The sequence below is a fragment of the Trachymyrmex cornetzi genome, unplaced genomic scaffold (genome assembly GCF_001594075.2).
Source record: "Trachymyrmex cornetzi isolate Tcor2-1 unplaced genomic scaffold, Tcor1.1 scaffold209, whole genome shotgun sequence".
NCBI classification, from domain to species: domain Eukaryota; kingdom Metazoa; phylum Arthropoda; class Insecta; order Hymenoptera; family Formicidae; genus Trachymyrmex; species Trachymyrmex cornetzi.
In genome coordinates this window covers 352,858-368,041 of record NW_017296732.1, presented here as the reverse complement: position 1 = coordinate 368,041, position 15,184 = coordinate 352,858, and the positions used below count along the sequence as shown (strand labels likewise).

At 35.4% G+C, this 15,184-nt stretch overlaps 1 protein-coding gene across 4 annotated transcripts in view; it reads left to right on the top strand.

Moving 5' to 3' along the window:
- LOC108759850 (protein Fe65 homolog) overlaps positions 1-15,184 on the top strand; it is a 201,015-nt gene that overhangs the window by 60,970 nt on the left and 124,861 nt on the right. For 3 of the 4 annotated variants that reach the window (XM_018505510.1, XM_018505509.1, XM_018505512.1), the window contains exon 3: positions 7,178-7,539. In XM_018505510.1, coding sequence (XP_018361012.1) covers positions 7,239-7,539 — 301 coding nt within the window. In that variant the 5' untranslated portion in view covers positions 7,178-7,238. Of the gene's footprint in view, positions 1-4,813; positions 4,832-7,177; positions 7,540-15,184 lie in introns of those variants that run through there. The other variant, XM_018505511.1, reaches the window with a different exon arrangement.

Genomic DNA, 15,184 nt, shown 5'->3' with positions numbered 1-15,184 from the left:
CCCCCCCCGGCTTTCTTCTCTATGTTATCCGGAAAGTTGCCAGTACCGGTATCGCGGTATTCCTAACCGGTCGTGACTCATTCTATCCAGTAATAGTGCAATTCTCTGTGCGCACTGCTCGCGAATTCGGCTTAGTGTTAGTGTGAATTGCGTGCGAGTATAACGAGGAGAGAATTTTAATCCGAGTACATCTTTAACCTGGTCTTTACCTACTGTAATAATTAGTACTTCCACTTCGCGATGGTATACATAAATTGGTTTGGTTACTCCATCGTATTCCATGTATTCGATAGATATGCCAGACATAGGTGTACGCAAGGGAGGGCATTTGCCCATATTCATAGTCAGATCTTGTACTTAAGGCTTCCTTAAATTAATCTTCAGATGCTTAGTAGTCAATAAAATAATTCGTAGATCATCTGAAGATAAATTTAAGGAAGCCTTAAATATAAGGCCTGACTATGAATATGGGCATAAATATTGGCACACGGAAAAAAAAGATTAACTGCCTCAGCTAAAAATTAGATATGGCAGTTAAATTCAGTAGTATGACACCTAACGTTGTATCTGCGAGGTCTAATTTTGATTTGTTGTGAGGCGTAAATATTATCATTATAACAGACAAACATTTTGCTATTATGTCGATGTATTGATTATTGCAGCAAACGTTTTCTGTGTAGCAAACAATTTGATAGCAAGTACAATTTCAGTAAATACATTTACTTAAATACGAAGCGCCACTACGGTCTGAATGTTAAGATGTTGAACTATTATACTCGTATATATTTATATCAAATAAATTAATTTCAAAAATTATAATTACGTGCCGATATGGTTGTCGGACTTTCAACACAATATACATATATATATATATCAATCTGAAATATTAATAATCCCCCCAAATTTCCCAAATTTAATCTTAAAAAACTGTAATAAACTTATTGCCTCGGTCGGGAGTCCAACCCGGATCTCTTGCATTCCGTGCGAGCATCCTAAGCCTTTAGACCACCGAGACCTTAGCAATAGTCCTCGCAATAACCGATACGTATAGAGAGTTACGCATTTTTAGACATATCGGCACGCAATTATAATTTCTGAAATTATTTCATTCAATATAAATATATATATATATAATAGTTCAACATCTTAACATTCAGACCGTAGTGGCGCTTCGTATTTAAAGTAATATTTCTAATATAAACGGTATTTCCAATCTTATTGTTGCAAATATATTTAGCTGTGGCAGAGACAATTTTCTTTTACACGGACATAATATCCGATAACTGACATAACTTCTTATTGCTAAATAAATTGACTATAACAGACATGCATACTTTGCTATCACGTCCTTATATTAGCTACAGCAGCAAATCCTTTGTATGTATTAGCAAATTTCATAGCCATAGTAGCTAATGTAATTTTAGCTAATCAGCTGTGATCAGAAACTTTTTTTTCCGTGCAAAAAGAATCAATTAATTAAAAGAAATAAATAATCCTTTTGGTCGAAGCAGATCTTACGCTGAAAAAAAAGATTGGCTGTTGCAGCAAATTAGATGGTAAAATATGGCATAGCATTTTTAATTGGCTGTAGCAGCTAATTTTTTGTTGCAGCAGTCAATTTTTGGTTGCGTTAGCCTATCCGCAATGTCAGTATAGAATTTCGATAGGCTAACCAACCAAAAATATTCGCTGCTGCAATCAATTAAAAATGCTTGCCATATTTTACCATCTAATTTGCTGCAGCAGCCAATTTTTTTTTTTTCAGTATAGTACTTAATAATAATCATATTGAAATGTTTTGCAAATAGATTTTTCAGTTTTATAAAATTACGTTTAATCAATCTGATATTTTGAATACGTCCATGATATCAAGTTAATAAAACCAATGTTTAACGTAATTTTGATATTTTCCCTTAGTTGTAGCCGAAACTGCTAAGTAAATAATGAGATTTAATTTGTGTAGCTTATTGGCTATTTAAGTTTTAAAATATTTTTATTTTTATTTTTTAAGCTTTTGATTTTTTTCTATCCTTGCGTAACATTTATGAAACCAAATTGCCAATATGATTTTATTTTGACTGTTTCGAGGAATAAGCCATACAATATGATAGCGACGTGTCGCGTGAGGTAAACGAAAAAATCGATGAACATTAATTGTCATGCGTTGCGTACGGATGCGTTTCCGTTTCGATATGCAATACGCGCAAATATCACGACGTATTGACAAGCGGAAATGTATTGCTAATATTTGCGCTTGCCGCGACGACGTTAACCAATTCGATACTTGTTATGCCAGATTCGAAGCGGTATTTAATATTGATGATTGAAAATTCCGGATTTTACGGTGATTATATGTTGTACCGGAAAACATTTATTTAATGGATATTAACAAATATTAAATCGTATTTGGCAAGAATAAATAATACGGTCTATATATTGAGTACATCATGTCTTTTAGAATATCTCCCAATATAATTTTAATGGTAGTTTTCTGTAATTTCAATTTTTTTTTTAGGTACACTGAGAAAAAAATGCTGTTGATTCAATTAAAGTCTATATTACGGGCTGTCACTAACATACGTGATTAATTCATGCGTATATTTTATTGATATAAAGGCTTGATTATTGAAATAATAATTTATGCCTTTCTTTGTGTCAATAAAAATATATATGAATTAATCACTTATGTTAGTGACAGCCCGTAATATTTTTTCTGTGTAAAAGTATATTTTAACGGAACTTATAGATTAAGACTGACACGTCCTCAGTTTTTGTTTTCACTCCGTTCATCATGGCGGGAAAGCGACATTGTCCATGTGTATTCGCGATGCACTTGATGCAATTCGTCAGATCGATCGCCCGGTCCGTGAACCAGAAAATTATGCAGTTTCGATTTCGCGCGACGTCGTCCTGACTGCAATCATTCTGCATGACTCACAGTGGAATCTGAGAAAAGGATTCAACTCTTTTTGAACGGAAATCTACGGGTAATTTTTCGTTACATTCCAGCATGCATCCCTTTCATAAAATAAATAATATATCTGATTAATGTTTAAGGAAAGGAATAGCTAATGTATTTTCATTTATATATGTAGAAAATATCTTTTCTTGAAAGAACATTCTCTTCCATGCTGCAGCTTTCAAAATGCAAATTTAAGTTTGCTTTCTGTCGCTATTCTTACTTGCTGTATATTCTGTCTTTTTCAAAGAAACGGATTTGCAAAATGAATAGTGACAAGACAAGATAAGCGAAAAAAATTCTGGATTATGTTGTAATATCACAAGTAAATTTCTGTTATGCTCTTACATGTTTGCTCTGCCCCAAGTAATTTCCGCGACGGCAATGACGCGCACGGAATCCTCGCATCCTCATAAGCCGTGAGCATTATGCTGGTTACTGTAACGAATACTCTCGAAGGATTCTGCAGGATAATTTCGTCGTGTTTACCGTCCGTGAGGCTTGATTTCGCGGAAGGTAGAACGCGAGCGTTGCTGTTCCCTGTGTCGCTACGCCGCTGCGCGATGCCGCGAATTCCGATCCGGAATTTCAGGGACGCCGAAGTTCGCGGGAATGTTTCGCGACATAATCTCGTGCCGCACGAGACGTGTATAATGTAATCTCGTGTACGTGTACGACGGGAATTCGTGCGTAGGTGATCAGATTAACAGGCGAGATGTTTTCGCTGGGCGTACCACGTCTCTGATCCGCCACGCTCGACTCGGCGATGATCCGCGAGGAAAACGTGTATCTGTGTCCCAGGAATGTATCTCCGGTGTATTATTGCATCTCCTTCGACATCTAGATCTTTTATTATTCCAAGACATCTTGTAAATAAAGTCTCGTATTGAGGTATTGATCATACATTTACTAATAAGAATTAAAGTCTTAACTGGCAAAAATTTTTCATTGAAAATGGATAAACCAGAAAATTCTGATCATATTAATCAGAATTCTGGTCATTTTAACTGAAATTATAATAGATTCAACCAGAAAAATCGGATCTTTGCTCGTTTTCAACTAGAATCCATTTAATGCAACTATAGACTCTTTTTTCATTGTATCAAAATTTGATCAAAATAAGTGTTTTTATATATGATCGATCACTTTCAATACTTTAAGTTCTAAATTGTGTATTTTAAGATATTCTTGTATATTCTTAAGATATTCTTGTATATTCTTAAGATATTCTTGTATATCTCAACTTTTAAATTGTTTCCTTTCTAATCAATAAAAAATAAATAACTTTTAATGAATCACTTTTAATGCTGCTTTTATATAACGTATGAAAGCAACATCAGATTTATTTGCGAAATGATCTCCGGTCTCGTAAAACCCGTCAACTCTCGCCTACCATTTATCACTGCGATGTCGGGTGCATCGGGCGCTTATCACAGCCTTGTCGCTATGAGATCACTCGATGCATTCACACCCGCTCTAAACCTGACGTCATGTACCGCGCCGAGAGGTGGTCAGCTCCACAAGAATGCCTCTCCTCCCATTGGGTCACTTCCGGTTTTCCGTCTGTCACGCTCCATTTGCGCCTGTTCAGTGCCGCATCGTCGGTGTCTGCGACCGAATGCGTCCGCGTGTCCTCTCTAGGAATATTTGGAAGTTCCGCGATCTGTATTACGTTTTCTCTCGGAAAAATCCGTATCGTTCATCACGAGTTCCTCGTCCAGTGTATGCATAGGAAAATGGTGCGTGAATTTAACTATCTTGGAATATTGCACGTGACAGTCAGAAGATACGAATATTGAATAATTTTAAGAATATCTTCCCTACCGCAATCGCTTTACAAAATATCTTTCTAGATTTTACAAAAGATTTTTGGTACATTCATTAGCAATAAAAATTTGAATTAATCTTTATTCTGCAGCCTCAAAATATAAAAAAATATAATAAACAAAGAAATTCAAGGTTAATAAGAGTATATCGCGATTACAAATAAGTGCAAGTTATGTCAAAAACTTTTATTATTTTATGAGAAGAGAATCATGCATATCATCTTTATTTCAAATTAATTATTTTGCCTCATTTTGGAGTCCTTTTTAATCAATCAATTTGGAATAAAGATGACATCATTCTCGTAAAATAATGAAAGTTTTTGACATCACGACGCTCATCTAACCGCACTGTGCATTCATTAATCTTATTGTTTGTTGCATTTTTAAAAATTGAAAATCTATGTAATTGTAAGATTTTTAATTTTCAAATATTTAAGTTTAATATACGTTTAACATATATAAATATTTAAAATACAAGTTATATTGAATTTCTCAGATCACTTTCAAATGAAAGTGATCTTCGCATAAAAAGGCTGAAGTTAATTACTTTGGATGAAAATCAATAAATGTAAAACAAATCTGCCGTAATTGAACCATCAGTAGACTTAGCTCATTTAACTCTATGAACCATCTTGATGAAATCGAATCACTCGTAGGAGCAATTCGAAATTGAATTGTTGTATGCCTTCGCTTTCGAACACCCGTTATCTCCCATATCTCGTCGGCACCGCCTTCTCGTTACTCTATTCGGTTCATGTTTCATCGGGACCTGCCTCGCGTGGGTAGGATTAATTTGCGTATATATTTCACGATAATTGTGCGCATTTGCCCGTCTGCGAGAGATCGTATTGTTCCTCTGTTGTTTCGCGTTCGGTATATCCGACCTCGGCTCCTTTGTTATCAAACTCGAAATTTCGCGACTATTATTATATCCACGTCGGTTTTCATGTTCGCCTATGGAATTGTATATTCAATGTCGCTTCGCGACGACTTCGGTATCGTCGAATCCTGCATCGAGATACGCGCGTATCGAAACATTACCCTATGATATTTGTAGAGCAGAATGATGAAAAGCATTTTTGCAGAATTTAATTTTATACGCGAAAAGAATGATTTTGTTAAAGCATCTAACATACAGATTTGAAAATAATTATGTTAGACCATTAAAATAATTACGTACATACTAAAAAAGAATACTAAATTATAAATATTAGTTTGAACATTTCTGTAAATATAAACATATATTTATTCGATACAAAATCTATAATTTGATTAAACTATCTTTTTTTTATTGAGTAAATATATATTTATTCATTTTAAATAAATGTTTACTTTAGCACTATTTAGAAATATGTACCTATTAAGATTTAGTATTTTTTTTTCAGTATAGGAAACTCTATGATGAAAACAAAAGTTTTAACTTTTTAACAATCAATTTGAGCGTCATACATAATTATTTTGATAATTCAACAAAATTATTTTCAGATCTGTATCTAGCTAAATTTTTATATACTTTAACAAAATCGTTCTTTCCGTGTAAGATCCCCATTGTCAATGTAACTGTTTAAAATTTATATAATATTCTATACATTTTAAAAAGTTTTATTGACAGTGGGAATGTTATAAAATTAAACTTTGCTATGCAGAAATGTATCTTTTTATATACTTATATATGAATGTATATTTATCTTAAATATACTATTTGCTTGAGAAATAAAATTGATTAATGTGAGCAGTTAAGGATTCTTTTTCCCTTGATTGTGTTAAACGTGAAAGTTTGTATCAAAATAAATGGGAGTAAATAAAAGTCTTACACACGTCTGCAAAGTTTATTTGAATAGAAGGAAGGATGCATCGTGCATACGAAGTTATGTTTCATAATATACCAGTGCTGTACTCACATTTTGCGAAACTTTACTTTCTAAAAAGAAAGAATTAATCTCTCTGTGCGAGCGAATTTATGTTAACATGGAAACCGTAAGAAATTTCAAAATTATTTAATACCTGAGACAGCAATCAACATATTTCATTATCAACTTACATAATACCGATTATAATTAATTATTTGCTGATTTCGAAGCCTTTTCTTAATCTCCAGCTACATAATCATTTTTGCCGTTGTAATCTTAACTCACTTCCGTTAGTTAAACGCAGTTGCAGGTTTTTTTTAATCTAAAAACCCTCGCTCAAGAGGAACTCGTAAAGCTCAGTCTCTCGACTTTTTCACCGAGAAAAGTCGCGAAACACTCTCTACCTTCTCGCCTGCTCCTATTTCTTACTCCGTTAACCTTTGAAGAACTCACTGCAAGAGAGTTTCGCAATTAATTTCCCTCGTTCTCGCTAGGGCGTCCCGCTCCCGCTTAGACTAACCGAAGACGCTGTGTGCTTGCAGATAGTCGACATCGAGGCGGTGCCAAGGTCACGAGGGAGGAGCTGAGGTCATCGCGGCATCTATGTTGTGCGGCGAACTCCTGAACGGTGGCTTCGTCAGTGCCGGAGCGGTACCGGTGGTTCCGTACAGCCTCCCAGGACTCTGGTTACCCGGTTGCCTGCGTGCTACCAGCCCGCGCCTATTGACCTCTCCTTATCTGACCCTGCTGGCCGAGCTTCTGGCCGCGGGCCGACTAGAGCTGCGAGACGATCTCCTGGAGCTGATGGACCTGGCAAAGAGGAGCCATCAGGCTCCTGGCAACAACGGAGCGTCCGAGCTCGATCTTGACCTCCATGCCGACGACATCGACGAGATTTTCTTAGGTAAGTACTCTTATATTTATTTTTTAAAAAATGAAGAAAAAGAACTACGAGCCTAAGAGTTAGTAGTTAAAAATAGAAATTTTTTTTAAATCACAGGATAAAATATGTCATTTAGTCAGAATATAAAACTTTAATTTGCTGGCAATAAACAATAGAACACAAACAAACGTTTCGATCCCTGTTGGATCATTATCAATGTTAATACACAAAAATAGAACGGTGAAAATATTACAAAGTTAAAATATATAAAAATTACAATTCGCTCTCAATTGCAAGCAATAATATAATAAAACTAACAGTTGTTTAATATAATAAACAATGCTCAGTATAATTTGAAAATTATACGAACGTTGTAATCGGTAACAATGTGTGCTTCTGGTTATTATTTGTAGATTAAAATAATTTGTATCTGTTAAAAAGTACATAAATAATTTAAACATATAATAATAAGTGTATAAAATAAAACGCAAAATATAAAAATATAATATACAAAGCAAAGAATAAAATTGAAATTAACAGTAAAAAAGTAATCTAAGATTCTACTAGATGCAAACTGAATTAGTTAGTCATAATAATAAAAATTATGTGATATATAATTACTAAGTAAAATATAAATGTAATTAAATTTAGTAACAGTTAAAATAACGGATAATAGATATCTTATGAATCGTATATTTATTACTCTTATATTTATTACTCTTTCACATAAAAGTATCTGCTCATATACTTGGTTTGTATGCTTATGTCATTTGACTGTAGACCACCAGTTATCAACAATCTAATATTGGAAATCTACCTACAATCTTATCTTGTTTTAATAATGTTATAAGAATTGTAATTCTCACTATTTCTCATCAGATACATTCTTTTTTAATTGGTTTTATTATATAACTAAGAACGGATACTAATCCAAATTAATTTCAGTCTTGGAACTTTACTACATAATAATTTTATTGAACTAACGAAACATTATGGAATATTATTCATATAGTATGATGCGAGAAAGGATAAAGGGCGGAGCATAATCTGTATCGAAATCCCACACAAAATTGAAACATTCTGGTGAAGTTTGAAAACCGATTTTTATATCACACAGATCTTAATATTGTGAGACCATACATACATATTAGACGATCTATACAATTTACTCAAGTTATTATTTAATTTCAACATTTAGTTTTAACATGACCTAGAGCGAGGTCCAAATGGCGTTCCTTATTTAATTGTAATAATTTAAATTTATAATAAACAGTTAGGATCATAGCTCATAGCTTTATAGTGAAATTTTTAATTTTTTTAATTTGTAGCAAACAGTCTATTAGGCTCGTAGTCCTTTATTTATTTATTTAAAAAGTTGTTTTAATGAAATGACTGACAAAAATATAATAGCTAAGTGTCGTGATCATCGAATCCAAGTTCTATCGTAACAACTGTACAGGGTGTTTCAAAATTTGCGCCCGTGAAGTACAAGACGTGATACTTTATGTTAAACCAAACAACTTTTTCCTTTAACGAAATTGCGTCTGTTAAATAATTTTTGCGTTTATTTGTTGACTTCAATCTGCTCTTCTGCAAAAACTGCTTATCGGACGCAATTTTGCTAAAAGAAAAATTGTTTTTTGTGCTAAAATGAACAACTTTTTCCTGTAGTAAAATTACATTCTATAAATAATTTTTGCGTTTATTCGTATAATTTCAACCTGCTCTCCTGCAAAAACTACTTGTCCGACGTAATTTTGCAAAAGGAATAAGTTGTTCCTTTTAGCATAAAGTATCACATTTTGTACTTCCCGGACGCAAATTTTGAAACACCCTGTATTATTCGATATATTTCAACATCTTGGATGTCGAAATTGTAATACAATTGAAAGCAAGTGAACACACCCATTAAATTTTTCTCCGAGTCGAAGGTCTGTCCGACTAAAAATATCGGAGGCCGCGCGTATAATACGCGATCTTACGACGCGTGTCGTGGGTGTATGCGATCCGTTGTCTTTTATTTCGAAAGCAAGCATGCCGGCGTAATGGTTAGGCCGTAGTTCACATTAATGGGCAATACACGCGGTCGTGACGACATCGTGAAAGTAGCCATGCGTTGGCAGAAGTGAGCGGCGCGGAGCCCGTGATTACGTCCGCTGGTAAATATGCTCCTCAGCTAAAATCCGGTAATATTCTCCGTTTTTCATGACGAGCGATTTGTCGCTCTATGTACCATCCGCTCTATTGAGATGACCTAGGAAGAAAAATGAATACTTCTCTACGATGAAAATTTCTGGAGGAATTTTAAAAGACATCGCATTAATATCTACTATTTAATTAAATTACTTTCTTATTTGTAGTAAAGTCTCAAATTTTATATATTTGCGAATCATTTTATATATTTTTTTTTTCGAGATGTTATATACACAGCAATAAAATATCGCAATGAGAATTTCCAGCGAAAACTGACAATGAGCGACATGAATTGCGAAATTACATAATCAACTCCTGCTGAATCATACTGATCGGCGTGTAAATTAGTGTTTGATAAACGATTCTCTTCAATACAAGCTTAAGTCGATGTGACCCCGCCTTCGAGTAAGTCATAAATTCATTTATTGCGTCGTGATCATTACAGAATGGCGAGAGTTAAATGTCGGAGTAGGAAATAACGGTTACGAATAATTCGCAAACTACGAATAACTCGTAAACTGCGAATAATTTCTATATCACGAAAGGATTTAACAGTGTGGGTAATGCAAAGATAGGAGGGTAAAAGGTAAATGAGAAATTATTACCATGGTATTCTTTACATCTCAGAAATTCGTCCGATTCACGCAAAGCACCGCAATTTTTATGAAATTCTCTGTTTTTATTCTCGGTAAAATTTCTCTAGTAAGAGTATGGTATGTTTACGGATATGACATTACGAGATTTATTTCTGTCGTTCTCAAAAGAGAGTCTACGCCTTATACTTCGTTTTTCGAGAAAGAGAGAAAAGAAGTCTCTGTCTTGCGAAGCGTTAAGATTTTTCAAGACGATCCGCGCCTTACAATCATTCTTCTTGGCTACTCTCCTGGTCAGTTCTCCTCGTTCCATCTTCCAACTCCGGTTTACCTTCTGCCCGGGAGACCGTCGAGGATCTTAATAAATCGCTCTACAGCTCGATCCCGTTTCTTCGTAACGGCCGTCCGGAAAAATGGAGTATCGCCCTACATACTCAAGAGATCCCTTAGAAATTGGTGATTCTCTTTTTCGCATGGACGATGCTCTTAATCCGCGAATAATTTACTTATAACGCATCGTCGATAACGGTTTTTTTATGCGAACACGATGGAAAAGCTATGTTTTCGATTTTGTCCAGCTTAGTAATATCATACAACAGCTTTCACAAAATATGTATTACTTACACATATCAATGTACTACAAAAAATTATATAATAAACAATATGGAATACTGACAAAAAAATTTTAATAATTGTTTGAATAATACTAAATAAATGTAAACATATATTTATTTGGTACAAAAACCATTTGTTTATGTATTATTTTTTTATTTAGTAAATATTTATTGACTGTAAGTTAATCGTATAGTTAGTACACACTATTCAAACAGATTTATTAAAATTTAGTAAATTTTTTTTAGCTTACGATATGTATACATAGCTTATAATAAGCACGATATATGTACATAGAAACACAGGCATTTTGATTCGGTATTTTAGATAGGTATTTTTAATCAAGATACTGTCTACACTTTGTACATCAGGCGGCGACATCGACAACTCAGAAGTCTATTTCAGCAGGTTAAATTGGTGCAATCGCTTGTCGTCTGGCTGCAAAGTGGTTGAATTTCGTCAACAACGCTTTCAAAGAGCTGCCAGATCTGGTTGAGAGTTTTGGCGAAATTCTATTCAATTCATGGATTCGCAAACTACCCATGTCGATCATTTCTATTCTCTGTTACAGCTGTAAACTTTGTTGCATGCAATATCAAGATAACGAATCCTTTTCCTAAATTTGATACAGGATTCGTGAACGAATATTCAAATCATTGTACGTTGCAATAATAGTAAATATGTACACGTCAGTTATTTCTTTATGCGCTAAGTTTGCCTTTAAGTCGCTATTACCAAGTAATTTTATTTATTTCAGTTTATACTGCACGAGAGAAATACTATAAATAAAAAAAATAGAAAAGGGAACAGATCGATAGAAATGGATACGCTCGAGCTCGATCGGATTAGCTACGAGCAATGTGCGCTGCGTGCGAAAAGTTACGTTCGTTGTTGATCATAAAAACGGGATATTCACGAGAGTCCGGGAAACACGTGGAAAATTGCGGAAACAATCCGCGGCTAGTGAAAATCTCATCGTGGAAAAACTACGCGCGCCGGATATTTCAATCAACTCGCCGGATTGCGCGCGATATCGTTGCTCGAAAGTCGGTATGATTGGATCGTATTGGCCTGCCTGACTCGATACTGTGTCGATCGATCGTTCGTCGATCACTGAACGGTTGCGAGTACAAGCGAGAATGAAGGAGAAGAGCCAGGCGTTAAAAATAATATACGCGAGACGAAATAATCATATTTCACTATTACATCGCGGCGACGACGATACGCGGAAAATTGAAAAACGAGGCCGAATCAGCGCTCTGGAGGGCCATCGAAAATTAGTTTTCGTATTCATTTGCTTGCCGAGAAAGTATATTGTATTTCATCGGCACGCGTGATGAATTGTAACCGGTACGCACCCATCACTCTTTCGAATAAACGTTTCAATCTGTCGTGGATTGGCCCCTCATTTTTGTACGAGGGATAATAAAATATAGACGATATGCTAGAAGGGAGATACCTACGCACAATAGATGACAGGGCACGTATTATGAAATTATTTAGATGGATTTATGATCGGAATTATTCTCTAGATTTTTCTATTGTGTTTTCTAGGGAAAATGGAATAATTCCGATTGGAATTTATTCTGAAGATTTCCGTAATACGTGCCCTGGTAAAATATGTTTTATTGAACTAAATAACGACATGCTATGGATAAAGACTAATAGGTACAAACTGAAAATAAAAATAAAATATTTTTACATTCCTGCAGGATGCAGTTTTTCTGAAATGAGAACAAAGGGCGCATCAAACTGTTTTTTTTTACTATTTTATATATTATTATCTCTGGTCGAATTCTTTTTATGTATTCATTTTTCGAAGAATTAATTATTTACAAATTTTAATATGTTATTCAACATTATGAAGATTGTTTCGAAGATGTAAATAAGCATCAAAAATTTATTAAATTGTTAGTCAATTTAACTCGTGATATTACTGCGGTAGTTTAGTAGAGTTAGCATTACAAGACCGAAAAATCATTTCGGCGCATGTTTCTAAGGACTACATACGTAGTACATAAATTCACACAAGAATCATACAAGCATTTAAGATCTAGCTAGACCGTTTAAGACTTTGATTTCTATAGTTTGTATTATCACATATACAGTCCTATAATATATTATATTATTCATTTTTGTTATATTTGTCGCATTTCCTCGTATTTAAGCAAATAAATGCTCAAGCTTCTACGTAAATTCCGCTCACGTCGTGTAATCAGCCCACGACAGAATAACTTTAATACATAGCAAATGTGTTTAATAATATGGGCGACCGTTGCCTTTCCTTTTAGAATAAACGCTGCAATCTGTCACGATTTTCTCTCCTTCTCTCTCTCTTTCTCTCCCTTTAAACTCCGGCTAAAAAATGGGAATACGTATGCCGTTCAAGGCAGGGCAATAAAAAAAACAGGTGGGTCGGATGGAGTGGTGCGATAGAGAAAGGGCCGCGGGCGGAGGGAAATGAAGAGCGAGAGGTTTCCTGGCGAAACTCGACAATAGAGCGGATGATCCCTACAGTGGCGGAACGCGAATGGCGAGTGGATGAAGCGAGACAGAAGGGGACAAAACGGGAACAATGCTGCCCGGTATTATTTTCTGTTTGCTGCGTCAGACCAACCACCCACTCGGAACCACAGTGTTCATCCACCCCTGATTTATCCCGATATTCTGCAGTGGCATGACCGTAACTTCTGCGTCCTTATGCGAGGCTCACTGACGATGACAGCTCTCTATCTTTGTATTCCAATTCCCTTCCGCACGATCTACACCATTTATGGACATTTCACTGTTTTACGTGAGAGCCATTTTCTCTCTGTGACAAATAATTTATTTTCACGATCGTCTCCGAGATGTTCCAAGCGCAACGGAAAGTTACGTCGACGCGGGCGATGCAGTCACGCGACGTAACGGCAATGGGAGTATAATCGATTACATGAAGAATCGCTATCGGCGCATTCGAGGGGATCACGAATTTATGCGTTACTATGGTACCGCGGCTAATGGATTTACTTATCCGTTTATTACAGAGCTCGTCGGAGTTAAATTTGGTTATCGGGTATTTACCCGGCAACTAACGCAAAGCGAATCAATGACCCAGTTCGTCCCTGCGCGTTAAATTATTTTTCATTATCGATCGCACTCTTCGCTGACGTTGACGCTATTATTTCGCGTTAATCACGACTAATGAAGAGCGTCGCGCGATTAAATACGCGTTATCGAACGTGTTTTCTGTGAAAACTGCTTGTTTAGTACATTTCAATTGCTTATGCATCAATGCGATCAATGTTAGGAAATTTAATGTGCATGTCGGAAATTAATTCGAGTACAGCTGCGCCTAATTGATTTTATGAAGTACAAAAATTGAGATAGATTGTATTATATATATATAACAATCGTTAATAAGCCGTTGTTAGAATCGTAGTTAAAAGTGAAGTCGAAAGGATTATGAAGATTTGATTTATGAACACTATAAGAACAAACGAGTCGTTTAACGATAACGAGTATAAAGAGGGTGATTCTTTCTTTCTTAGTCGCGCGGAAGAATTTTATCGGGTAATTACCGGCTTCTGGACGTTTCTTCAGATTCGAGAAGCAGTCCTTTTCCTCGTGCGCCCTCCAAGTCCGTTTCCGGAGATCCAACAGGGGGTCTCCGCTTTTGTCGTTAATCATTTCCGTGCTTCTCGTCAGTCTGTCTGACCCGCGATCTGGAAACGAAACTGTTCTTGCAATTAAGCGCATTCAAAGGAAAGACCTCTCTTCCTACTCGAAGCTCTGGGACACGTGTTTCCGCCGCCGTTTCGATTTGCAGCTAATTCTTTACTATTCCTCCCACCATTCGCCAAGCACTCGAAACAAGAAATTTCGTTTACTTGACTTCTTGTCAGTTCTCGTTCTTGCCATAGTAAGTAGCATTGTTCAGTATGTCTCGTCCCATCTCTATTTTAGCTAGTAACGTATCGCTCAATGGCGGCTATTTTAATGCATACGCTTAAAGTTAATTTTCTATTCGCGAAAATTAAAGCAGCTAACAATAGATTTACCTCTCAATGTAAGATATATCTTTATAATTAATTGAAAGTTTAATAAAGTTCAAGTTTTTAACAAAGAATCTTTAATTGGACCAGTCTCCATTTAGCAAAGATAACTTTCTTTCCTTTCGATAGAACAATACGAATGTAAGTCGGGTTTTTGCAGTCGTATGAGAAAGTTATAAGAGACGAAGATCACAAGTCGGCTTCAAAACAAAGACAGCCATGCAAATTATACCA